This window comes from Abrus precatorius, unplaced genomic scaffold (genome assembly GCF_003935025.1).
Source record: "Abrus precatorius isolate BTA unplaced genomic scaffold, Abrus_2018 Scaffold9, whole genome shotgun sequence".
Classification (NCBI taxonomy): domain Eukaryota; kingdom Viridiplantae; phylum Streptophyta; class Magnoliopsida; order Fabales; family Fabaceae; genus Abrus; species Abrus precatorius.
In genome coordinates, this window is record NW_020874439.1 from 24404288 (window position 1) to 24429961 (window position 25674).

A 25674-nucleotide genomic window follows, 5' to 3' on the forward strand; every position below is an offset into this window, starting at 1 on the left:
AATCTTTAATTAATTTCATTAAAAAATTTATGGCAATGAATTATTCCTCTGTCCGGTTTAACTAATGTCATATAGTTTCATACTTTTATTTTCATAAAAATCTAAAAAATTAATACGATTGTGTCATCTGGTTTTATGGTGACTATTACACGGAAGAGTGTAAATTGTTTTTTTAGAAATGCTTTGCAGTGAATTATAAAACTTAATTTCTAAAATGTATACTTTATTCTTTAAGAAAAATAAAAAATTGATAAGAATTTTTATAAATATTAAAATTTGCTCGTACACATGATTAATTAAATTCAGAATCTAAATTACAAGTAAACAAATATTGTTAGATACCAAGTAGCTAAACAGCTCAGTTGTTATCATCTTTTTGAACTTCTAGGGTATAAATCTTCTATAGGACCTTTTCATTATATAAAATCTCATTTACCAATATTGTATTATCACAATATTAAATTAGAAAAAGCTAACCTCAACCTTTTTAATTGAATTTAAATATTTAAAATAATGTATTTTATTAAATATATTTATTAAATTTTTATAAATTTACTACACTAAATATTTTTAATAAAAAATTTATTTTTAAATGTTTAAACTAAAATTTAAAGATATTAAATGCCACACAAATAAAGATTGTTTTTTTTACTCTGACAAAATAGATGAGAACCTACTAGCTATCACTCTGGGGATTTAGTGGGCCTAAAAGTCCTATATCCTATTTAGTGGGCCTTCCTTATTCCTTAACGTTCGTATCCTCTTTGTCTTGAAGCTTTCAGGATCATAACTCAGGTTGACCAAAGGATTAGAACTCAGAAACGTGGACCAGAAGACTTTTGCAGCTATAAGAAAACTCCAATTCTAATAAGATCTTTACTTTTCATGTGTTTGATTACATAAATTATTACAAGTATTTAATAAAAATGTCAACTAATGAATACAAAATACATCACAAATAATTTAACTTGCAAAGTAATCCAAGTCCTGAACAACTAAAATACCCCACTCCAACCAACAAAGACAACACCATTGTTATTCTACGGTGAAGACTTTTCTTAATCACAAAATATGTTTGTTCTAAGTCCAATTAAGAGATTTTTTTTATCACAAACTTTAAAAAAGCAAACTTAATTGCCAAGCTTCATGTTTTTCAATTTCTATAGGTTATCATACTTCAAAATGTATCATTTGAAATAATACTTACCACTTGTTTAGTTAATTAACGTGTGTTTGAAATTAAAATATCTACAAAAATAAATATTTATTCACAATTATATACATGTGAATTTATACATGCATTTAATTGAAGGAAATGGAAAAAAGAAAAACCCGAATGATTAATGCAAGACCTTATTATATTCACGTTACTATGATTAGTTTATTTAGCAAGAGATTTTGTGCTTAAATCTCATCATGTAATAACTGTCGCAAATAGTTTAATCATAAACTCAACTGTGGCATTATACTAGAAATAAAAAAAAAAATAAAAAAATGTTAACTTAGGATGTATTGTTAAAAAAATCGCCATTTTAAAACATTTATTTTAATCATTAATTTTTTAAAATAAAATATTTTTTACTTTAATTGTTTTATTAATTTTTAGAATTTGTTTATTTAAAATAATAATTAAATTCTCGAAGTTTATAATAATAATAATAATAATAATACTCTTTATAGTTTATACTTATTTAATATATAAATATATTTTATTAGTTTTAACTGTCATATCATTTAATAATAATAAAATTTTATTAAAAAATATTTATAATATAATAAATATATTTTTATAATTTCTTTATTTATGAATAATTAAACTCAATCAACTAAAATTAGCAAGACATTTTATAAATTACTTATTGTATCTAAAATAATTACATTTTATGTTTATAAATGATATTTTTGTTATATTTTAGTTTTTATTATTTTAATATCATTCATAAAAATCAAATTTATTTTGAATATATTTTAAAAATATTAATATAAAAATCAAAATATACATATATGAAATATACAAATTAACATGAAAATAAGTATTAATTTTACACATTAAACATGTACATTTTAACCTGTAACAAATGTAACGTTGTTACCAATGGCACGAGGAAGCTCAAGGGTGAGCACCCAAATCAAAGTCCAACTACTACCCCTGCATTTGGGAAAGAGAAGTGATTGGGTTAGATTGGCGTGTAGATTAGTACATTAGTTCATAATGAAAGGAGAATAAGGAAACCATTAACAAAACTCAGATTCATCATTCACTCTGCAACCCAATCATGGACTTTATTTCTCTGTTCTTCCCCTTTTTCCTTGTGAAGCTTGTCCTTAGATTAAAGTATCCAGATTCTGTAAGGATCATACGTCTCTTCCAAGCAACCTTCCATCACTACCACCCCTAATCACTTTCTCCCTCTATTCATCAATATATACCCATTACCACCTCACCAACATCTCACACCCTCTTCTTCTGCTTCTTCTTCCCAATTCTCAAAATTATGTTTTTTCAAACCAAAACCAATAAATTGAATGGTGGGCATTGAACTTATTGAAGAAAATTTCCATTTACAATCGTGGGCATTCAAAATATCGAACAAAGTTTCGATTTTGAGTTGTGGGTATTGAGTCTTCGGCCATGCCACCTCAAACGCAACCGTTTAGCGTTTTCCTCCGTGGAGCGCCGCAGAACGAGCCCTCCGACGGGAACCAGTCGCCGGCGGTGAAACGAACCGTGAAGAAAACGCTTATAGTGGAAGAGTCATCGCTAGACAACCCGGATCTGGCTCCGTTTCTTCTGAAGATGGCCCGAGAAACCATAGCTTCGGGTGAGAACCCGGAAAAGGCGTTGGATTTCGCTATTCGGGCCTCCATGTCGTATGAACGCTGTTCGGGTCCGGGTTTGGAGCTTGCCACGTGTCTCCACGTGGTTGCTGCGATTTATAGCAGTTTGGGACGGTTGGACGAGGCGGTTGAGGCTCTGGAACGGTCCATTTTGTTGCTGGATATTGAAAAAGGGTCGGATCATGGCATGGCCAAGTTTTCCGGGTATATGCAGCTTGGGGACACGTATTCCATGATTGGCCAATTGGATAGATCCATTTCGTGTTATGAATCGGGTTTAGAGGTTCAAATTGAGGTTTTGGGTAAGTCCGACCCGAGAGTTGCTGAGACTTGTAGGTAACGTAACACTCCTTTTTCATAGCCTCTGACTGCTACTGCTACTATGGTCCACTTGGAATTGTAATACCTTACCTACATATAATATAATATTATAATCAAAATATACATAAATATATCAAGGATAACGTTCCTTTCACAAATATTTTTCTGCACAAATACCAGGCATTACATAAGATAATGCCCTCCTTTAGTATTGAATTATTGATAAATAAAAAGGAGAAAATAAAGGTACAAGTGGTGATTGAGTTTATGTGAGGTTAAAAAATGTTTGTGACTTGATTTTTTTAGTTTGTTGATTCTGAAAAATGTTCTTCACCATGTTCTTTTGGTTCTGGGGCTCTACAGCCATATGTTTATTTTTTCAATCAATTAATTATTTTTAGTTGACTTTGGTCTGGGTTTATTAGACCGACCATGCGATTAGAACTAATTTAATTGTATTTAGGTAGCTAGCTTTCTTTGTTGTTCAATTTTATAATTTATCACTTAAGTAAACTACCTTATTTCATATATAAAAACTTTGTCGGCGGAAAATTAAAGTTTATTAATTTAGATTATGAGAAGGGATTACTATATTCTGGTTCATGAATGTTAGTCTCTTAAAACAAGACACAATAATTTCTAAGAAGTACTAATATAATCAACATTAATGTATCTGACTATCAGCTGTCAAATTTCTCGGAGAACATTTTGGAGTTTTCCGGCAAAACATTTCTATAGATGGGGCCTTGATATGGGAATAAAAAAAGGCATTGTGTTTGTAACCTATTAAAAAATTTGATTTATAGGGATGAATGGTCTATACAGAGAGAGACTTTATCCAATGGCTGTCACGTCTGCAATGGCACATGCATAACCTCAATTTTGTATATAATTTATAATATTAGTCACTGAAGTGCTGCACAGGTATTCATAGTCATGTGGTTGTTGGCCACGCACTGGTTTAGAATCTACTGTGAATTTGGGAATGTTGCTACAGATTCTGAAGCATTAACTATGCAAGTGTTGAATTGGCCGAACACTTTTAGGAACTAAGCTATCATGGTCTCTACCGGACACTTTACCTCTCACTGTATTACAAAACGCTCTTAAATTATACATATAACCAAATTCCCATTAAACTAATACTATTTATTTTATTTTATTTTATTTTGGCTTATACATCGATAAGGCTTGATTCTAGTTGTTGTTGTAGTATTTTGGCTTATACAAAAAGGTCCTCCCTTTTGTAGTTGAAGCAGCATCAGAGGTATGCTACATCCTTAAACTTGTACTCGTGGCCATGTTGAGTAACTGGTTTATATAGTGAATGGGTAGCTTTAAAATAACTAGAGGAAGTATAACCAAGGAGAATGTTTGCAGAATGCAAATTGTTTAATCTTCCTTCTTATACGATAGGAATGATTAATGAAAATATAAATTGGACTGCTTAACTGAGAATAATGAGCTTTACTGTGAACAACTCAATTTGGTGATGATTTTACTTAGCACTAAATTGATAGCACCTTAAGTAAGGTCATATTATTTGTTTTGTGGGTGAAACTCATGGAAATAGTACATTCTTTCTGCCTTGTGATGGACATAATAGAATAGAGAACCTGACAACATGAACGACGCTACGCCATTGATAACATATATCTATATACAATTTGTTACCTGTCCTTTATATTTATATATTGTCCATATCATGTCTGGTGTGGTATGGTGCTGAAAATTTCCCTAAATAATTGCTTTCCATGAAGTGCAGGTACCTAGCTGAAGCCCATGTTCAAGCCATGCAATTTGATGAGGCAGAGAACTTCTGCAAGAAGAGCCTTGAAATTCATAAGGATCATTGCTCACCTGCCTCTCTTACAGAAGCGGCTGATAGGCGTCTCATGGCCCTTATATGCGAGGCAAAAGGAAATTATGAACCAGCACTTGAACACCTTGTCCTAGCTAGCATGTCAATGATAGCTAATGGACAAGACAATGAGGTTGCAGCCATTGATGTTAGCATTGGAGATATTTACTTGTCTCTCTGTCGTTTCGACGAGGCTGTTTTCGCCTATCAGAAAGCACTAACAGTGTTCAAATCCACCAAGGGTGAAAGTCACAGTTCTGTGGCATTAGTGTACATTCGCCTAGCTGACCTTTACTACAAGACAGGGAAATTAAGAGAGTCAAAATCCTATTGTGAAAATGCCTTAAGAATATACAGTAAACCCGTGCCAGGAACAACGGCCGGAGAGATTGCGAGTGGATTGACTGAAATCTCTGCTATCTATGAAGCTCTAAGTGAGCCTGAGGAGGCACTGAAGCTGTTGCAGAAAGCAGTGAAGTTGTTGGAGGATATCCCTGGACAATATAGGACAGTAGCAGGAATAGAAGCTCAAATGGGAGTGATGTTCTACATGGTTGGGAGGTATATGGATGCTTTTAAATCTTTTGACAATGCTATCACCAAGCTTAGAGCCAGTGGTGAGAAGAAATCTGCGTTTTTTGGAGTTGTATTGAACCAGATGGGCCTTGCATGCGTGCAACTGTATAAAATAGCAGATGCTGCCATGCATTTTGAAGAAGCAAGAGAGATATTGGAGAGAGTGTGTGGAACATATCATTTGGACACTCTTGGAGTGTACAGCAATCTTGCAGCAACTTATGATGCCATGGGGAGGTAAACATCTTTTTCGTCCCTTCATATCATTGTGTGTCCCAAGCTCACTCTGGTTTTGTTTGGTTTTTCCTCTCATACAAATATTAAACTTTCATCATGTTGCACCTTAGCCTTAGGAGTTTTGTCATTTATCCATCACTCATTGTGCTAGAGACAACCCTTTCATGGCATGTCACGAATTCCACTTCGATAATTTGACTTGAAGAAGAGTTTTGGTATTTGTGCATAATTTTTTGGAACCAGTACAGGACTACTTGTGTGAAGATAAAGGGTGTGTTTGGATAACAGTTCAAATAAGCACTTATTCAATAATCTTATTGCATAAAGGGTTTATACCAAAATTTAGACCACGAAAAAAACTTGTTTTGATAAGTTATATGAATAAGCTTGTCGAAATAAGCTAAAAAAACTAAGAGAATCGTAAGTTATTTTCATAAACCTTTCCAAACCCACCCAAAATGATGTGATGATTGTTTCGTGATGATTTCTTTTTCTAATGTTGTTGTGCACAGAGTTGAAGATGCCATTGAGATATTGGAGTACATACTAAAGATGAGAGAAGAAAAACTTGGAACTGCAAATCCAGATGTTGATGATGAAAAAAAACGGCTATTTGAGCTTTTGAAAGAAGCAGGAAGGGTTTGGAATAGAAAGGGAAAATCACTTGAAAACCTTATAGATTCCAATTCCTTAAAGATGAAGAAGGAAGGAAAAAGGAGATGGGGTGCATTTAGTTTGAGAGCATAAAGAGGTCTTGTTCTGTTTTTTAAAAAGAAGACCCTCCCTTATATAATATTTTAAGAGTACTGTAAGAGAGAGGATAGCTTCCCTGTTCATATATGGTATATATATTTTAATAGTAATGATAGTTTCACATAATTTTTGGTAAGTTAATTTAATTTTGATTTAAAGAAAAAAAGGAGAAAGAGAAGGAAATGAGTGGTGATGATTAATATTATGAGAATTCTGTGAATGAAAGGAAAGTCATGTAATAATGATATATAATTGATTTGGTTTCCTTTTTTTATTTTTGGGTTGCTAATTGACTAATCTTCCACCTTTTTTTTCCCAACAATGTCGTTAACATTAAATCCTGAATCAAGCATTTGCTTATGCACACAGCACAATTTACTTTGTTTTTGTTTATCATAATCAAACTAATTTTTGTCTGCTCCTTTTCACCCTTTGCTAAGAAGAAACAATGAAGCAAATCGTGTAATATTGATGTATCAACAATCAATAACAAGACCTTTACAGGCTTCACACACACAGCAGTTTTGGACGTGTGCCATAAATTTTGCCCATATCAGGGGCAAAATAGCACAAAAAAAAAAAACTAAGGTATGTTTGTTTCCTATTTTTAAAAGTTTTTAATTTTTTTTCTAAATATAGTATAAATTTATATTATATTTAGAAAAAAAATTAAAAACTTTTAAAAAAAGAAATCAAACATACCCTAATTTTCCAAAACATGAAATAAAAATAAATTTTAAGTAAAATAGACTGTGTTTGGATCGATAGAAATAAGACTGAAGTGTAAAATAAAATAATGGACTTAAAATTTAAAAGACCATAATATCCTTATAAGCATGTATTTCAAAACTTTTTGATAAGCATAAAATGGGAACAATTATAATGATTTTATTCCTTCAAATTTTAATCACTCATATTTCAGTAAAACCAAACAAAAGCCAAGTGTAATTGATACTGTTAAGATAAAAATTTAATTTTTTAAAAGAATATTTGTATTTAATATTATCACGTATTATTAAATTAAAACTTAAAATTTGATCACTAAAACAATTGTATTTAATTTTTGTGTAAAAATTGATTTCACATAATCAATTGTATCTATAAATAATTATTCATGTAATCATTAAAAATTTAACACACATTTTATGTAATACTTATTAAACTAACCTAAAATGACATTTAAATCGATGAGATTTACAAGAATTTACAGTGGTGAAAAGAAAATAACAAATGTTAAACAAACACTAAAATAAAAAAACACAAAATAACAAGTGGAGAGCTACCACGACAAGCAGACAGGTAAGCATATGCATGGTGAGTCGAGTTGATGCATTCACGCTACTCTTCTTCTGAAAATAGACAGAGAGACAGAGAGAGAAGAAGAAGAAACAATGGCAGAGACAGAGAGAGAAACAGAGACTGTTGCCTCTGCTTCTGCAAACATGAAAACGAACCCAATTGACCATCTTCCTCTGCGTCTTCTCAGATCCGACGTCGTTACACCCGCTCCTACCTTCTCTGAATCAACCATCGATTTTCTCCCTCACTTTTCGGGTTATTCATGGATCGCTTATGCAGCTTCTTCAATCCTTGTCATCACCCACTTCCCTTCCCCTCTCTCTCATTCCCAATCTCGCATCGGCCCCATTTTCCGTCAAACCTTCCACCTCTCTCCCTCCCCCGTCACCGCCGTCTCTTGGTCCCCTCTCACCCCTTCCTCAGCCGAACTCGCCGCCGCTTCCGATAACTGCATCTTCCTTTTCATTCACGACTCCGCCACCTCCAAAGGTAACTAACTCCAACTTCAATTTTTGACTGAGTAAATATTTGTTTTAATTCCTCAAATTGTAAGCGTCCATCACTTTAATCTCTGACTTTTTTTATATTGTCGTATTTATATCAAAAAGATTAAAATGAATGTAGTTTTGTAATGTCAGGATTAAAGTGAGATTGCGTAAAGTGAGTACTAAAGTGATTGACGCATACAGTTTGAGGGATTAAAATGACTAAAATGAGTATTTATTCATTTTTGAAATGTTGGATATTAATATTATTAATGACTTGGTCTGAGAATTCTGAATTTTAATAGTTTTAAGGTTTATGTTTGTGGGTTCATTTGAAATTTCAATTATCCGTTGCTTTAAGGGGATTTGAGTTTCCTTTAGGATGAGACATCTTTTTTATTAGCTCTATATATTAAAAACACAATCTTGTCACTCATATTCAGGTTCTTTTTGTTGGAGCCAGAATGCAGTGCTTGTGCAACACACGAAAGTGGCAACCATCACATGGACTGGATCGGGGGATGGAATCATTTCTGGTGGAATGGAGGTGGTTTTCTGGAAAAAGAGTAATAGGTGTTGGGAAATTGCTTGGAGATTTAAACCAGATCAACCTCAAACACTTGTTTCTGCAACTTGGTCTATTGGGGGTCCTTCAGCGACTTCAGCACATGCTAGTAAAGAACACATTCAAGGGACTTTAGTTAATGACTTAAGTAAATATGTGTTTGTGTGTCAAAGCAGCCGACTATCTGAATATTCGAAAGCTGAGCTCCATCATCCTCTACCTGTCACGATGATTCAGTGGAGACCATTGAGAGGAAGGCTGTCAAATGGATACGGTAGGCGTTCAGTGAGGCATCTGTTACTGACATGCTGCTTGGATGGAACTGCTAGATTATGGAGTGAAATTGACAATGGAAAGGCCAGGAGGGCTGGGAAGGACACTGGTGATCAGAAGAACACTGGATTCTCCTTTTGTGTTGTTGCTGTTATTGAGATTAATCAGTCCTTAAATGGAACTCTTGGTTTGGATATATTTGTTACGTGGGGGACAGAAATGGAGGGAATATTTAGAATTGGCGAAGGAGGCAAACAAATTTTTTCCAAAGAGGGATTTGAGCATGATGCTAGAAAATGTGATTGGTTAGTTGTGTTTGGTCCTGGATTGTTGCTTAGCTTTTGGGCTGTCCACTGTCTTGATGATGTTTCTCCACTGAGATTTCCCCGAGTTACATCGTGGAGAAGACATGAACTCCAGAACCATGACATAGAAAATGTTTATAAGTTTCACTCATCTGATTTTAAAAATGCCTTACTGCTTCATAAAGTTGGTATATTGAGAAATTGTTTGTCTGGTCCGCCAATTATATGCTCTCCACTTCAGCTATTACCTTGTAATTCCTTAGTTTGGTCATTTTTCCATATTAAAACAATACATGATGCTGAGGAGAACTCCCTTCATAATGGTAACACTGATAACATCTCCTCCCATTTGACTGGAGGAGTTTTAAACTTAGATGGTCACAGTGGGAGAATTTTAAAGGTTTCTATTCATCCTTATACAAGCAAAGTTCAATTTGCTGCATCTCTGGATTCTAATGGACTGCTTCTTTTTTGGTCGCTTTCAGACATTTCAAACTGTATTGTGGGATGTCCAACTTTTGTTCCTACTTGGGAACTCTATGGAAAGCTTGCAACTAAAGACTCATGCTCCTTGTATACAAGCTTGACATGGGCACCTTCAGTGCTTGATGACAAACTAGTTTTTCTTTTGGGGCATACGAGGGGGATTGATTGCTTCATAGTCAATATTTGTCGAAATGAAGAAGAAAACATAGAATGTCACTACTTATGCACTATTCCTTTCAGTGGTCATGGTCCTTATGAGGATGGACCATCTGATATCTTTGCAATTCCATTGAACTCTACTTGTAATAAAACTTTTCATAATAATAAAATTATGCTATTGGCAATATGGACAGGGAGATTTCAGGCATTATCATGGGAAGTTAACTTGCACTCATTTGACATGTCAACAAGTTGTTGTGAATGCAATTTTGATGTTAAAAGCCTAGATGACTGCAGTGTTTGGGCATTTGAAAGTACATTTGCTAATAAAAGATATTGCATCACTGTAAATCCATGTTCATGTGAGTTTCCAAGTTCCAATGATCCGGTTACTAGTTTCATGGTGGTTGATCCAGGCCCTCTGAGCCATAGACGACAGGAGTTTGGCTTTGCAAATGATCTTTCTAGTAGTTATCCTGCATATATCATGGCCACAGGCTACTCTGATGGCAGCTTGAAACTATGGAAAAATAAACCTGGCAATTCATTGACTATGCACTTACCATGGGAACTTGTGGGTTCATTTGTTGCACATGACGGTCCCGTCAAGGGTTTATCTTTCACTGATTGTGGTCAAAAGATTGCTACATTCTGCAACAAAAGCAATTTAAATGATGTAAATACCATCCATATATGGGATTCTGTAAATCTAGTCAGTGCTGGCACTTTTATTTTGGAAGATAAACTACAGCCTGAAAGTGATGTTATTACTCTGAAGTGGTTAACTTTAGGAAATGGTGAGTTATTGCTTGGAGTTTGTTTGCAAAATGAATTGCAAGTATATGCTCGTAAGCGTTATGATGGTCTGACTTTGTCAAACACTGTAAATTTCCAAAAAATGAGTATATGGATTCGCATTGCATATGCTCACACTTCTATCCCAATTTATGATTTCTTATGGGGACCTAGAGCTGCAGCAGTGGTAATTCATGGAAATTACTTTAGTATATTTAGTCATTGGTTGTTCCATGTGGATAAAAAAAAGCAAACGATTAATGGTTGTCCTTGTGATTCGGAGCCAAATGCTTATAATTGCAAGGGTGAAGTATTTGAAGACACACTTTCTGCAGTTTTTACTGATTGTGAGATTGTTGCTTTCAAAGAATTGTCAATCGAAGGAGGCAAACATGCACATTGTGATTCTGTGCAGTCTATAAAAATTAATATGAAGAACAATAACCTGTCCAATGACTTGTTTCTGGCCAAGGAGCAATTAAAATCTGAACTTCTTACCAAGGTTGGTATATGGAGCATCTTAGAAGTAGCTGAGATAATTGGTGGATCATTGCCTACTTATCACCCTGGTGTACTACTTACTAATATAAGTTCAGGTAATGGTTGAGTATATTGTTTTGTTTAAGTATGACAGATGACTCAGTTAATTTACTCAACCATGTAATGGGAATTATGTCATGTTGTTCAGGTTTTGTTATTATTATTAATTATTTTTTCAGGAAACTGGAAACGAGCTTATGTAGCTGTGAAACATCTTGTTGAATGCCTTACTTCTAATTATGATCCTGAAAAGAGACACATCTTGAAAAGAACTGGTCTTCCGAATATTGTATTGTCGTATTATCTAGAAGGCTGTCTATCGAAAGCTTCCCAGGATAGGGGATTCCAGTGGAGTGGGGATGCTGATTCAATCTCATCAATTTCACAGGCTCAAAGTAGCTTGTTCCATTTTCCATTTCATTCAGGTTCCATTGCAGAAAATAATAGCATTCCCACCTCAACAAAATCTGAGCTTAATGGTTTTATTGAATCTCTTGAGAATTTGTCTGATATGCCACTTTTGATCGACATAGAGAAGACAGAGATTCTTGCAATCATTGATCTGCTAAGTGAAGTTAGTAGTCCACACTCCTCTTCTGCATACCAAAGTCTTGATGAACCTGGGAGAAGGTATTCTTCAATTATTATAATATTTTTATGATATTTTTTCCTATATCTATTTATTGAAAGATATCAAAGAAGCATTTTCCAATCAAACTCAATCTAAACAAAACAGGTATCCTGCACTGGACCAGGATAACTGACAAATTAGACAATATTATAACAATAAAGTCCACACGGAAATTCAGGAGTATAGACCAAAATACAAGACCAATTGTATGAAGTCTTGGTTTGAAGACTTTCCTCTGAATCTCTGCAATAGAACTTGAATTCTCTTAAAATATTTTCCACCAAGCTTCATCAAACACAATTGGCAAATGAATCTCTATAAGTGATATTCATTTGGCAAACTACCCCAACTTACTTTTTGACTCACTTATATCTTGGTTATTTCATGTTATCTTGATGTATATATAGTGGTTTTTCAGTACATGAGTGATGTGGTTTCTAAACTTATATTTGTAGGTTTTGGGTTGTACTAAGGTTTCAGCAACTTCTTTTTCTTCGAAAGTTTGCTAGAGCTGCATCTTTTGAAGATTTGCTTGTTAACTCAAGGTTGTTTGTATGGGCTTACCACTCTGATTGCCTAGAAAATTTATTTGGTTCTGTCATACCCAATGAACCATCATGGCAAGAAATGCGTGCTTTGGGTATGGGCTTTTGGTATGCTAATATACCTCAATTACGTGCAAGGGTAATGCTTGGTCCTTTTCTATTTTCCATTCTTTTCCATATTCAATAATGGGAAACAAACATGAAACAAGATCATGGAAATTGAAACGTTAAGTTTTCTGCATGTGACCTATATCGCATAAGAATGTATATTTCTTATATTCCACTTTGTAAGAAATTGCTGACACCTGTAAGAAATATAAAGAACAGTTTTACTTCAAGGAATCAATAACAACAAAAACTAAACTTTATCTTAATAAGTGAAACTAGCTACATGGATCACATGACACTATTAATCTTGGTAAAAAACTAGACTTTTAGAAATTTGGTTATTCAAAAAATTTCTTTCAATAACCTGTTTAAAGTTCTTTTGAGTCTCCCTTGACCTTTTTTTACTAGACTAAAAAGTTATACAATCAACTCTCTTTACTAGTATTTTCAAAGGTCTTCTCTATACATGACCAAACTATCTTAAACGATTTTCAGTCATCTTTTTCATTGTAGGTGTTACTCTAATATTCTCTTATTTTGTATCCTATCTTTTCTCATATATCCACACATCTACTTTAACATTCTTATTTCTATCACTCTCACTTTTTTCTTGTTTTGTTCCTTCCAAGAATCATTGAAAATTTCTTATATTCTGCTTTGTATAATTGCTTGGTAATTTAATTTTACTGCTATTTCAAACCAATAAATGTTTGACAACTCATCAAAAATATTGAAACCCAAGAGGAAATAAAACAAAGATACTGTAGCAAACCTGTTTTCAAACACATCCTTTTTTTTTAATCAGTACCATGATCTCCATGAAACTTCTGTTTTGTAGCTCACTAATTGAACTAAAAAGTTGGTATTCTTGATATTAAATCTTTATGCTACCTTTGTTATATGATATCAAAACCTATGAACTAATTTTTGAAAGTGAGTTAAGCTCGGTTTTTAATATGATATCAAAACTTAATCAATTTGAATGTTGTCACTCAGGTATATTCAGTGTTGCAAACTTCACCTACCAAGTGTTCAATCTTGGATGTGGGTTAAGATGTTGAGGTCAAGAATATGTGTAGAATACTTTTTATAAATGTTTGAATAATCTTTCTCTTATGAGTTAACCTTTGAGTGAGTCTTGTTGAACTTGATGTTACGAATTACCTACTTTTAATATGTACCTTGACAGATAAAAAATTATTGTTCTTTTACATTTATATGCCTTGTTGGGACCCTGAAAATTAGCTGTTGTATATATAAAGTATCAACTGTGGTGATGCTTTAAAGGAACAGTGGTTTAAAGTACTATGAAAATGGCAAAATTGCTGTTTAACAGGGTGACACTATCTGTTCTGTTGTGTTCATTTCTTTTACTCTCTTAATTTCTTCTGATTGTATGATGTTACAAGAGAAACAGGGATTTCTCATCAGCTATGAAAGATTATTATCTGGAACTGGAAGGAAAACTTTTATTTCAATAGTTATTGATTTATGATCCTTTGTTTATGTGCTTGTCATCTGTCAACTTTTTTGTTGGAATTCAAAATTTCTCACTGTTTATTACCTTTTTTTCCCAATTCAAACGGTTTTAATACTTCCTTTATCCTCTTGCTCTAGATGGAGAAATTGGCAAGAGCACAGTATTTGAAGAACAAAAATCCTAAGGATTGTGCTTTGCTGTATATTGCACTGAATAGAATTCAAGTTTTAGCTGGCCTTTTCAAAATCAGTAAGGATGAGAAGGACAAGCCTTTAGTGGGTTTTCTTTCACGCAATTTTCAGGTAAATTTTCTTTCAACAAGTCTGCAAGAATGGTGTTTTTTAATGCCTCCTTGTTCATTAATGCCAATAAGAGACTTATATTAGATTGATAGAGTTATTTAGATTTTTTTTAAAGTTGTTTTAACATGGAGTATATAAGTGGTTAATTCCTGGTCCTATATGCATTTGTTTTATCTTGTTTATGGTATTATGTCGTTGAAGTAATCATAATAAGTTTAATGCAGGATGAGAAAAATAAAGCTGCTGCTTTAAAAAATGCTTATGTCTTACTGGGAAAGCATCAGCTGGAATTAGCAATTGCATTCTTTTTGCTTGGAGGTGATCATTCTTCTGCCATAAATATTTGTGCTAAGAATCTTGGGGATGAACAGCTTGCCCTGGTCATTTGTCGTCTTGTGGAGGGCCATGGTGGACCATTGGAGCATCACCTAATTACAAAGTACATACTTCCATCTGCAATTGATAAAGGAGACTACTGGCTTGCAAGCCTTCTGGAGGTGCCCAAAATACTTACCTTCATTTATCGATAAAGACTTTCTGTTATACTCTGCCTATAAGGCTTGCTTGGTACATCTAACTGTACTATGTATAACCAGATCTCCTTGAATTTGTAGTGTGAAACAAGTGATACTATCAATCATTTTACAAAGGGTAGATTTTTATTGAATTTTATCATAAATAGTATACAAAACTTCCAAATGTCCAAATGTGCAGAAGATAAACATGTAGCAAGTATAAATAAAGCATTTGTTCAATTCATTATTTTTTAAAGTGGAAGATTTTATGGACCTGCTTATGGCAGCATATGTCTAGATGACAATATTTGAATTTGGTTCTTGCTAGATAGGGGGTCTATACTCATGAATATGGATTAGTTTATGGGATTTACTGACAACAGTTACTTATGTTTCTTCCTATTTTCTATATATATATATATATATATATATTACATGGCCCTGAGTTGTGCTGAAATTGGACCTATCTGGAGGTGCCCAAAAACCAAAACACTTACATTCAACTTGTTCATTGAGACTTATTGTTATATTCTGCTTGTAATGGATCGTTTCATGCATGATCCTATCTCTAACCAGTTGTCCTTGATTTGCAGTGGGAAATGGGAAATTACTATCAATCTTTTTATAGAATGCTGGAGTTTTCAGTAAACCCTGTGGTTCAGGAGTCCACAGTCATGTCCAATTGTGGTCCTTTTTTGGACCCTACTGTTGGTTTTTATTGCCAGATGTTAGCAACAAAGAATAGTATGCGGAATGCTGTAGGCGAGCAAAATTCTGCAATCCTTTTAAGGTGGGCAACTTTGATGACAGTTACTGCCCTAAAAAGATGCGGTAATCCTGTAAGTTTATTTTACATATTATACCATTATGTATTATTTTAGCTTTTATTTGTTCTTAAATAATGAGTTTGCATGAACTACCACCATAATATCTAATCAATTCAAGTTAGTATGTAGGTGTGGTAAATGTTTTCCTGCTACTAAAGATGAAGTTAGGTTTCTTATCACCTATGTTTATAGGACCATCCTTTCCTGAAGAAATTATTTTGCAGTATGTTTCTCAGGCCTTTCTCGTGTAAATATGTGCACATGTTTTTGCCAATCTAGGAGGATTTTGTGAAGAATGAAGATAACTTTCATGCTTACCCAAGAACCTGGCTAAATTAATATAAGATCATTCTGAGAATTTTTAAAGAACTCTTGAATCCTAATTTTTTGAACTGGTGTTGTTATATTAAGTTAAATTTTCTTTGTGGCAGCTTTAGATTAATTGTTACTGCTGTCTGTGCCTGAGGTATTGTGTACGTACAGAGATGTTGCACGTGTCAGTAGTACAATGCCAGTATGTGACATTGTGTGTGTACTGTACTCTACTTATGTTTCTAATTATTCATAATGTTTTCTTGTTTCAAGGTTGAGGCATTGGAGTATTTCTCATCGTCACTGAGCATGCTTGGGACTGCAGATCAAGAAAGTGAATTAGGTGACAGACACGATTTACTGTCCAGTCCTTTAAAGCCCTTGCCAAGAAAATCCTCTAACTGGCTGTCTTCTGATGCGTCTGTGTATCTGGTATTCCATATTAAATTGAATTTGGCACTTTGCTACTTGTCAAAATTGATAAGAGAGCATCCAAGTTGGCCTGACACTTGTGCAGAACATAATTTAGAAGATTCTTATTCTGATGAGTACATGGTGCAATATGAGAAGTCAATTGAAAGTTTTAAACAAAAGTTATACACTGCACTTGCTGTATTTGAACAGAGGTTTTCATTGGCTCCACACCGTCTCATCAATATGGTATACTTTTCTATTCTAGTTTTTTTTTTCTCCTTTTGTGTGTGTTACCCCGATTCAGCCATATACATCCTGTGGTCACTCTCTTCCTAATTTCCCTTTTCTGCAGATTTTACTCTTGCTTTGCCACCATGGATTATTGTACATTGGATATGATATGACAGATGGACGCACCCAAGGAGAACTGTCTCAAAAGAATGACATATTTGATGCTTTCAATTTATATTACTCTCGGGTTAAACCCCTCTTTAAGACTGCAGAAGAAATCTCCTTTTTCTATTCAAGATTTTTTTCTGCCTGCAGTATGGAATATTGTCAACGAAGTTCAACTTTTCATGAGAAAGATGCATCTACAGAAAGTAGATCTGATGCTTCAAAGTGTAACTTTGAAGGTCTTTTGATTTCATTGCGGTATTTGAGAAACATTGTGAGGATCCAATTGAATTCTATTAGCAAAGATCTAATTAAAACACTTCTTGAGATCCTGGATCTTTATGAGTATTATTTACTTTTTTCATTAGCTTGGCTTCAAAGAAACTCACAAGCTCTTTTGTTTATGATGGAACCTTTCTTAATTGCACAGTCTAATGATTGTAATCCCTATGAGGTTCATATGGTGACTCTGAAGATGAGTATTCCAAAAATTACACAGTTGTTGGCTCAAAATTCTTCCATACCTAGCATACAAAACTTTCTAGTATTCAAGAGTGCAGAAGATAAAGTAGTTGCAGATATAAAGCATTCGCTTCCTGATGAAGAAAGATGGAAGATTTTAGGAACCTGCTTGTGGCAGCATATGTCTAGATTCATGACACCTAATTTGAATGTGATTCTTGCTAAACTTGAAGATGCTAAGTTGTTTTGTTCTTTCCACAGAAATTATGCATATGGGGAGTCTAATGTCATAAATATGGATTCTGATTGCATTAGCTTGCCGGAGCAGATTCGATTAGCATCATTTAGCATATGTGATTTACTGTTGACAACAGTTACTCACATTTCTTCTTATCATGTTAAGCAACATGCAGAATTTTTATGGCAGAAATTGGACAATAATTTAAACGTAATGACTCTTGAATGGTTAAAACAAAAATCAGAATCCAATCAGAACCAAAGCATGGACATATCCGAATTGGCAAGCAGGAAAGATAAATATCCAGTTCATCAGTTATTATGGGATCACTTTGCTGATCCCAAATTGATATCTGACTGCTTTGCACAGGAAAAACTCAATTGGCCAAATGATTTGGATCAGTTGCATACTAAAGGATGGAATTACCTGTATACAAATATGACAGCACTACCTAAAACTGATGATACATGTGATGATGAAGGTGAACTTAGCACTAGATCTTCTAATCAAGAAGTTGGAGCTCCTGTTAAGGAAATGTCTCTAAGTGGCAATGCTTCTGTGAGATCAAACCAGAATGACATAACATGTTCAAATTTTGCAGCTTTCCAAAGTCCCAAAGAAATGTACAAGAGAAATGGAGAACTTCTGGAGGTGATTTTCCCTTCTATTTAAATGTTTTGACATGGTCACACTCACATATATGTTCACATAAGAATGACATTGTTGCTATATTTGAGCAGGCATTATGTATAAACTCTACTGATCAACAGGAAGCTGCTGTTGCTAGCAACCGAAAGGTTTGTCCTCTTAATTTACGTTATTCTGAAACTTGGGATGCTTGGATCTCTCTTTTCTTTTTCTTTTTTTCAATGAATATCATTGGCATGCCTGTATCTTTTATGCACAATCAATTGTATAATTCATTTGCAGCTAGGGCATTTGGTATGTTTTCAGTTCAATTTTTTTTCTCATTTTCTATTGGCTCCTTTTTTTGTGTTCCTTAGACCTAGGGCTCAGTGTTTAGTCTTTTATTATGGGTAAGCATTGAAGATGGAGGTAAGAATTGAACTCAGTTGCAGAAGAGAAGTACCGTGAATTGAAAATCCTGAATATTTGTATAAAATATAGTTCAAATTAGAGTATAAAAATTAATTATGAATAACACTTCTAAGTATTTGTAAATATTAGTATGATATTAAAAACTAACAAGTAACTAATAAAATTCATATATACTAACATACATAAAGGAAATGTAGAACATTTATGTATCTTAAAAAGTTTGTTTCATGCCTTATTCTCCTATGCTAAATTTTATAAGTCTAACACTTATTTTTGTGAAAACGATCATCTTATTCCCTTTAATAAATCATTTCTCTATAAAAATGGGTGTGGTGGTTATTGGTTAAGAACTTGTCTGTTGATATTCATTCTTTCTTATGTTTCTGCATATAATCGGGAGTTGACAGAGTGGCCTATTGTCATAAGCACAGTTACAGTATACATATAGGTTAAAACTTGATAGGAAAGATGATAACTATGTGAAAAACAGCCAGCATGATAACTTGGAACTAGCAGTCTAGCATACCTGTCTGAAAAGGGAAAACAGCAAATAAAGGGAATGAAATCCTTGTTTTACATCATGAGGAAATTGTTGTCTCTGGACCCTCCTGAGCTGTGCCATTGCTATGTATTTCCAATGTGTAGCATATGGCTGTGATCTACATAAGCCTGGAGTTAGGGTTTGAAGAAGGTAATGTTGGAAATGTTTCCAACATTCTTGTTTACTTACTATCCATTTTTTATCAAGTGATGGTCAATGGACCAATGTATTATGTAATATGAATATGCTATTTTATGCAGATGGTAATGATTTTATTTATGACACATGTCTTACCATTATTGTTTGAAATTATAATTATTTTGCATTTGCAACCATGCTTAGTCCCCCTTTAGATTGCTTTAAAAAAATCATATTTAAAACTGACTCGTTAAAAATCTTATCATCCAACATCTGAATGAATATACAGAAAAGTATATAAATGTCTTTGTTTCTCTTTATCTAATTCAGGGTATAGTATTCTTTCATCTGGAAGATGATACTCCTTTTAGTGGTAAATCAGATCTTTTCTGGGCCAAGGCTGATTGGCCTCAGAATGGATGGGCAGGTTCAGAATCTACTCCTGCTCCAACATGTGTTTCTCCTGGTGTTGGCCTTGGGAGCAAAAAAGGGGCACACCTTGGGTTGGGTGGAGCAACTATTGGTATGGGTTCTTCGGCTTGGCCCAGCAATGACTTGACAGGTGGTGGAGCATTAGGAATTCTAGGTTATGCTGGTATTGGTGCCTCTGGTGTAGGTTGGGAAATTCAACAAGATTTTGTGGATCCATCTGCCACTTTGGAGAACACAAGTACCAGGGCTTTGTCAAGTCATCCAATGAGGCCTTTCTTCTTGGTCGGTTCTAGCAATACACACATTTACTTGTGGGAGGTAAGGAAATCTTAAGTTTTTTCTGCATAATAGACATGACTGTGTGTGCTTGTATTTGCATAAACAAAGTAAAGAAAACTTTGTTGTTTATTTTTATGGTTTTATTTTTGCGACCAACCTGTCTTATGGTTTCTTAAGTTTGCATGTTCATTGTTCAAGCTTCATACACACACAGTTCTTGCCCATAGGGAGGAGGGTATCATTTGAGCCAATGGTTTGTTATACTTGGTTCTTTTGAATACGGCACCCTTGTTCAATTAGCTGAGTTAAAACTGAAGATAAAAATTAATCTTTCTATCATCCTGCTTAGATTCTTTAATTTTATTTAATTTTTTTTGCAGGATGTTATAACTTACAAGTTCTAATTTCTGTGTTGATAATAACCCTCCCCTTCCCTTTCCCCTCGAATGCTATTCCATATGTGATGCAGGACATATAATATCTAGATTTAGGGAAATTAATAAATTTCATTTGTTGTCCATATTTCAAGCTTATGGCTAACAAGCATCATAAATACAGTTCAATAAGGACAGAGCTACTGCTACATATGGAGTGCTGCCCGCTGCCAATGCCCCTCCACCCTATGCCCTTGCATCAATTTCAGCTTTGCAGTTTGACCACTTTGGACACCGGTTTGCCAGTGCTGCATTAGATGGAACTGCCTGCACATGGCAGCTGGAGGTAGGAGGAAGGAGCAATGTTCGACCAACAGAATCATCTCTCTGCTTTAATGGTCATGCATCGTATGTACTTTGTTTTTCTCAACTTTTGGTTGCAATTTTAGTCAACATTAAGTTCTTTTGGAGAGTAAACTGTTGATTCAGAATATGCATCAACCAAATTACTATAACCTTTTAAAGAGAGTTATTTTTTACTCTCTGGTCTGAAGTGAAAACAGAAATTTCTATATTTGCTTTCCCTATGGGGTTCTTTTTTCCCACCTTTGTTAAAGCACGTGATGGTTCTAGTAATGTTGACCATCATGAAATGAAGGACAAAGATATATTCAGGACTGCATGTCTTCAGAACTGTGCTTAAAATAAAACAGAATCCATAAACAGGGTTACTGTCTTAACCATTTGATTCATGTTTAGAGTGGAGTTCAACAAGTTTGAGTTTTATAGTTTGTTGGTATGTTTATTTGTTATTTTTCTCCTTGACAAAAATGTTATTATGCAGCAATTTGTGCTTATTTAAATGCTAATCTATTCTACCTTTGATTTCAGGGATGTAACATACTTTTCTTCAAGTGGATCAGTAATAGCTGTCGCTGGTTATAGCTCTAATGGTGTTAACGTGGTCATATGGGATACTTTAGCTCCACCTACAACTTCTCGAGCTTCCATTTTATGTCATGAAGGTCTTTCTCTAAATTTAGTTTTGTAAATGAACACTTACACATATTAGAAACTTACTATCCCAAAAGTTTTTAAACTATTAGGTGAAGGTACATGAACGGTTCTATATTTTTGTAACATCTCTTACATTTCATGAACTAACCATTCCAATAGCTGTTTAAGCTATTGGGTAAAAATACGAAATGGTTTTATATCTGACAATATGTAATATTAATCAAGTCATGGAATTTTCATGAATCTATGTAAAATTGGGATAGGGAGGGTTGGGGTTTTGCATCTTGTGGACAAAAATCTGCAAATTTTAGTGCTGAAATGTGTCGCAATGGGGGGTTGTGACATAATGTTCCTTAAGCAAAGGTCTGGATGGGCTATATAGCCCATAGTTTAGATTTGAACTTGCATACTAACCTTCTGCTTGTGTATATTTTTCAGTAAAGGGTGAATTACATTCTAGATCTATTTTTCTTTTGTATAAAAATGGTTTATGTCCTGTTACATTTATGAAGGATTGAAGATTTGCTCATGTCTTTTTATGTTACCAACTGTACTTGTTTTTGTGAAGGTGGCGCACGCTGTGTGTCTGTATTTGATAATCACGTAGGAAGTGGTTCTGTATCCCCTCTTATTGTGACTGGTGGTAAAGGTGGTGATGTTGGACTTCATGACTTCCGCTATATAGCTACAGGAAAGGCCAAAAGGCACAGGCGTGCTGATAACATTGGGCAAAGCTCTGTCACATCTTTGACTCGTGACAAGGACCAGAATGTCGATGGGATGCTTTGGTATATTCCAAAGGCTCACTCAGGTAAAGAAATTTTATTTGAACTGGTAGTATGGTTAATTCTTTTTCTAATGAATTCTGCTTACATTTTATGAACATAGGGAGTGTCACAAAAGTAGTTACTATCCCAAATACCAGCTTGTTTTTGACTGGAAGCACAGATGGAGATGTCAAATTATGGGATGCCCAGAGCACTAAGTTAATACATCACTGGTCAAAGATACATGAAAAGCACACCTTTCTGCAGCCAAGCTCTCGTGGATTTGGTGGTGTTGTTCGGGTAATTTATGTCACAATTGTAAATTATACTAAATTCATGTTTTTTAATGAGTTAACACTGAATTCACCTATTTTAGACATAACGGACTCCCACCTCCTACAGTGCCTGGAGGCTGTGAAAATCATAGCTTCTTTAGAGCTGACACCGTGAGCTGACACCATGGGGTGTTTTATTTGTGTCAAACTCAATGATCTTTTCTTAAGACTAAAATAGTTTCTGGTTATATAAATTGTGCCGAGGTGTTTTTTTAAAGTTTAAACAAATAGGTATACTCCATCAGACAAAAGAAGTTCACACTCTAATACTTGGCTTAAATTGTCGCAGGCTGCTGTTACGGATATACAAGTTGTTCCCCATGGTTTTTATACATGCGGTGGGGATGGAACTGTGAAGCTGGTACGGCTGGACAATCATCTGCACGGCCATGGAATCAATTTATGATACTTCCAAGATCCTTTATGTTGATGTCAAACTCTACTATGCTTCAAATGCTGCATGACAGTGGTCATCATCAGTGAGAAGTTGCTATAATTTTCTGCATTACTGAGTTCTTTGACAATTTGCGAAAGAAATGTGTACATTGCTGAAGTCACCATCCATTTTGTAAAGGGTCAGATATCCAAAAAGTCTGCAACTTGGGCCAGACCATACATCCTGGAACATGAACATCTCATGCTGGTGAACCTCATTGCTTCTTTGAACAGAATGGGTGGGTTCATTTTGATTTGAATCATTCTTTCTGCATGGAACAAAACCATAGTCAGTGGCCGGCATATAGTTCTATGAAGTTATGAATAGCTCTCGTGACTGGCAACAATTTTGAGAAAAAATTAGGCTTTGTTTTTGGTGTATATTACCTGTATGTTTTGAATTGTTCAAGCATGTCATTCATGAATTTATATACACGTGAGGAAATAGGTTCTATTTTCCTATTAGATTCTATGTTGAGCTTTGCTTTGTGTACATTTGTAGTCATGACTTGCAGCTTGTATATATAAAATAGTCAGTGATATTAAGTGGAACACCGATGAAAGTTTTTGGTAGGCAAAAGCTTTTATTTTCTCCAAGCGCAACAGTAATCAACGTTGTCAATATTTGTTGGAAGTTAAATTTTAGTTTTAATTAATAAATGTGTCTCTATTGTTTAAATATCCATTTATGTAAACATTTATTTAATAAATCCTTTTTAAAATAATAACTTAGGTCTTAAACTTAATGATAAAATTTATTAAAATAAGTTAAAAAATAATAACTTCTGAGAATCATAAATCATTTTTAATAAGTTGTTCATAAGTTTTTTCAATCAGTTTGTGTTTTTATTTTGGGGGATAAAGTTTATGGAGAGACAGTAAAAAAATTCGAAAACATGTGAAAAGGCTTTTTATTTATTAGTGAGTATTGTTTTGCATTTTTAACCTTTTAAGAATACTTGTTAAAAAAATACCAATGGACTGGAAATAGACTGCTGTTAGATTCACCTACCAACCTTGAATAATGAATATTCTTTTCTTCACTCAGCTACTAAAAAGTGAAACGAGTATCACAACCAAATTGCATGCCTCATTTCCCATCAACCCATTGTAATACGTGATTACCAGCCCCAACCACTAGAAAACTACGGTAAGCCCACAGCTTGGTCATGAACTTCAAGTTGACACAACGTAGATGTGATTTAATTGCAGCCAACACCATGTTCATTGTGATGTGTATGTCACTTCAACAGTAGAAAGCATGAATTTAACACCTTTTAAGCAAAATTTTTGAAGAAACATAAATACATAAATTCCGTGTAATAAGGTAGTGAAGTAAGAAAGATAATATTGGGTCACGTGATACCTGTCTGACCAAGAATGCTCCGATGTTTTTCGTCAAGAGATCCGAAGCACATGATCAATGGTACGAGTAAATTTTCGTGGTCCTGTCGTATATATTTTCTTGTAGTCGCTTCTTTTTATGAATTTAATTTAATTATATTAAACAGTGTTAAAAATTTATATTATCTTTAATCATGGATTGTATTACCAGTAAAAATTATGATTTTTAAAAATTAATATAAAAATTATTTTTGATATATTTTAATGAATTAATAATATAAAAATATTTATTTTAAATGAAAAAATAACCGTAAAAGTCAGGTATTGTTACTTCAAGGAAAGAGGAAGATTGGAAAAACATTTCCCCTCTTAGATTGTTTTGTCCAGTGGACCCCACAATTTGTCGTAGAGTGCGGGAGTGGGAAGAGGTTGATGCCAGAAACGACGCCGTAATACCGGTCCACACACCACTTCGGTTGTCCTGCTTGCGAAAACCGACAACATAGAATGATAACCAAAAAAACAACGTATGCAGTCACGAAAGACATCTCCTTTCACAAAAACTACCATTTTCTTCTTCTTCATTGCTTTCTGATTCTTTGTGATTTCAATGTGATTCCTTTTCTTTTAATCTATAACTTCCTTTCACCTTAATCCACTCTTGCCCACTTGGGTTGGTTCTTCCAATCCTCTTATATGATATCTTTTCTGTTTTGGACAACTTTGTGCATGCAAGTATTTCTTCTTATCATCTTTCATTCGAATGCATGAGTTTTACATGGTGGGTTTTCTGCTTACAACTTTTACGTATGTTTTGATGTTATGCTTGCGCTTCTTTGAATGATTGTGATGTTCTGGGTGGTCAATAATTTCTATGTTCTCTTCTGGCTGCTGATTGATTTTTCTGCTTGTAATGAACGTGGGTGGTTGTGCGTTTTACCATTCTCATCTGTTTTGGTAACCTTCCAAGCCTCAGATAATGCAGTAGACTAGTACCACACTGCTACCCCTCATAGAGATATTAGTTTACAGTTTCAATGTGTGTGCTCCCCCTTTGAACTTTTTGTATGATCTGGTGAGTGTGTGAAGAAAATCCAAAAAGTATGTAATCGTTGTTGTGAAAATTGAGAACCTTTTTCTTTACAGTGGATGTATGTATTGTCTTTTGAAATGTTCTTGTTACCCAATGTCCATCTTTATGCATTACATGATGATCAACACTTGAGAATA

At 34.2% G+C, this 25674-nt stretch overlaps 2 protein-coding genes across 4 annotated transcripts; both read left to right on the plus strand.

Annotated features, from left to right (window-relative positions):
* Positions 1–2158: 2158 nt before the first annotated feature.
* Positions 2159–6606, plus strand: LOC113850218 (protein KINESIN LIGHT CHAIN-RELATED 1-like). Its single transcript, XM_027480656.1, has 3 exons — positions 2159–3174; positions 4925–5833; positions 6346–6606. The coding sequence occupies exons 1-3, from the start codon at positions 2633–2635 to the stop codon at positions 6578–6580; spliced, it is 1686 nt and encodes a 561-aa protein (XP_027336457.1). The 5' UTR covers positions 2159–2632; the 3' UTR covers positions 6581–6606.
* A 1275-nt stretch (positions 6607–7881) lies between these two features.
* LOC113849054 lies at positions 7882–23754 on the plus strand. Of its 3 annotated transcripts, none has more exons than XM_027478634.1 (16): positions 7882–8374; positions 8814–11549; positions 11673–12123; positions 12580–12808; positions 14395–14559; positions 14784–15056; positions 15668–15913; positions 16487–16873; positions 16980–18374; positions 18464–18520; positions 19792–20211; positions 20731–20954; positions 21438–21571; positions 22132–22374; positions 22452–22630; positions 22955–23754. In XM_027478634.1, exons 1-16 carry the CDS (start codon positions 7978–7980, stop codon positions 23069–23071), a joined length of 7653 nt encoding a protein of 2550 aa, XP_027334435.1. In that variant the 5' UTR covers positions 7882–7977; the 3' UTR covers positions 23072–23754. The 3 variants fall into 3 exon arrangements, with proteins under 3 accessions (XP_027334435.1, XP_027334436.1, XP_027334437.1); XM_027478636.1 differs by having other exon boundaries at positions 8029–8374; positions 8834–11549; XM_027478635.1 differs by lacking the exon at positions 18464–18520 and having other exon boundaries at positions 22955–23649.
* Positions 23755–25674: the final 1920 nt, after the last annotated feature.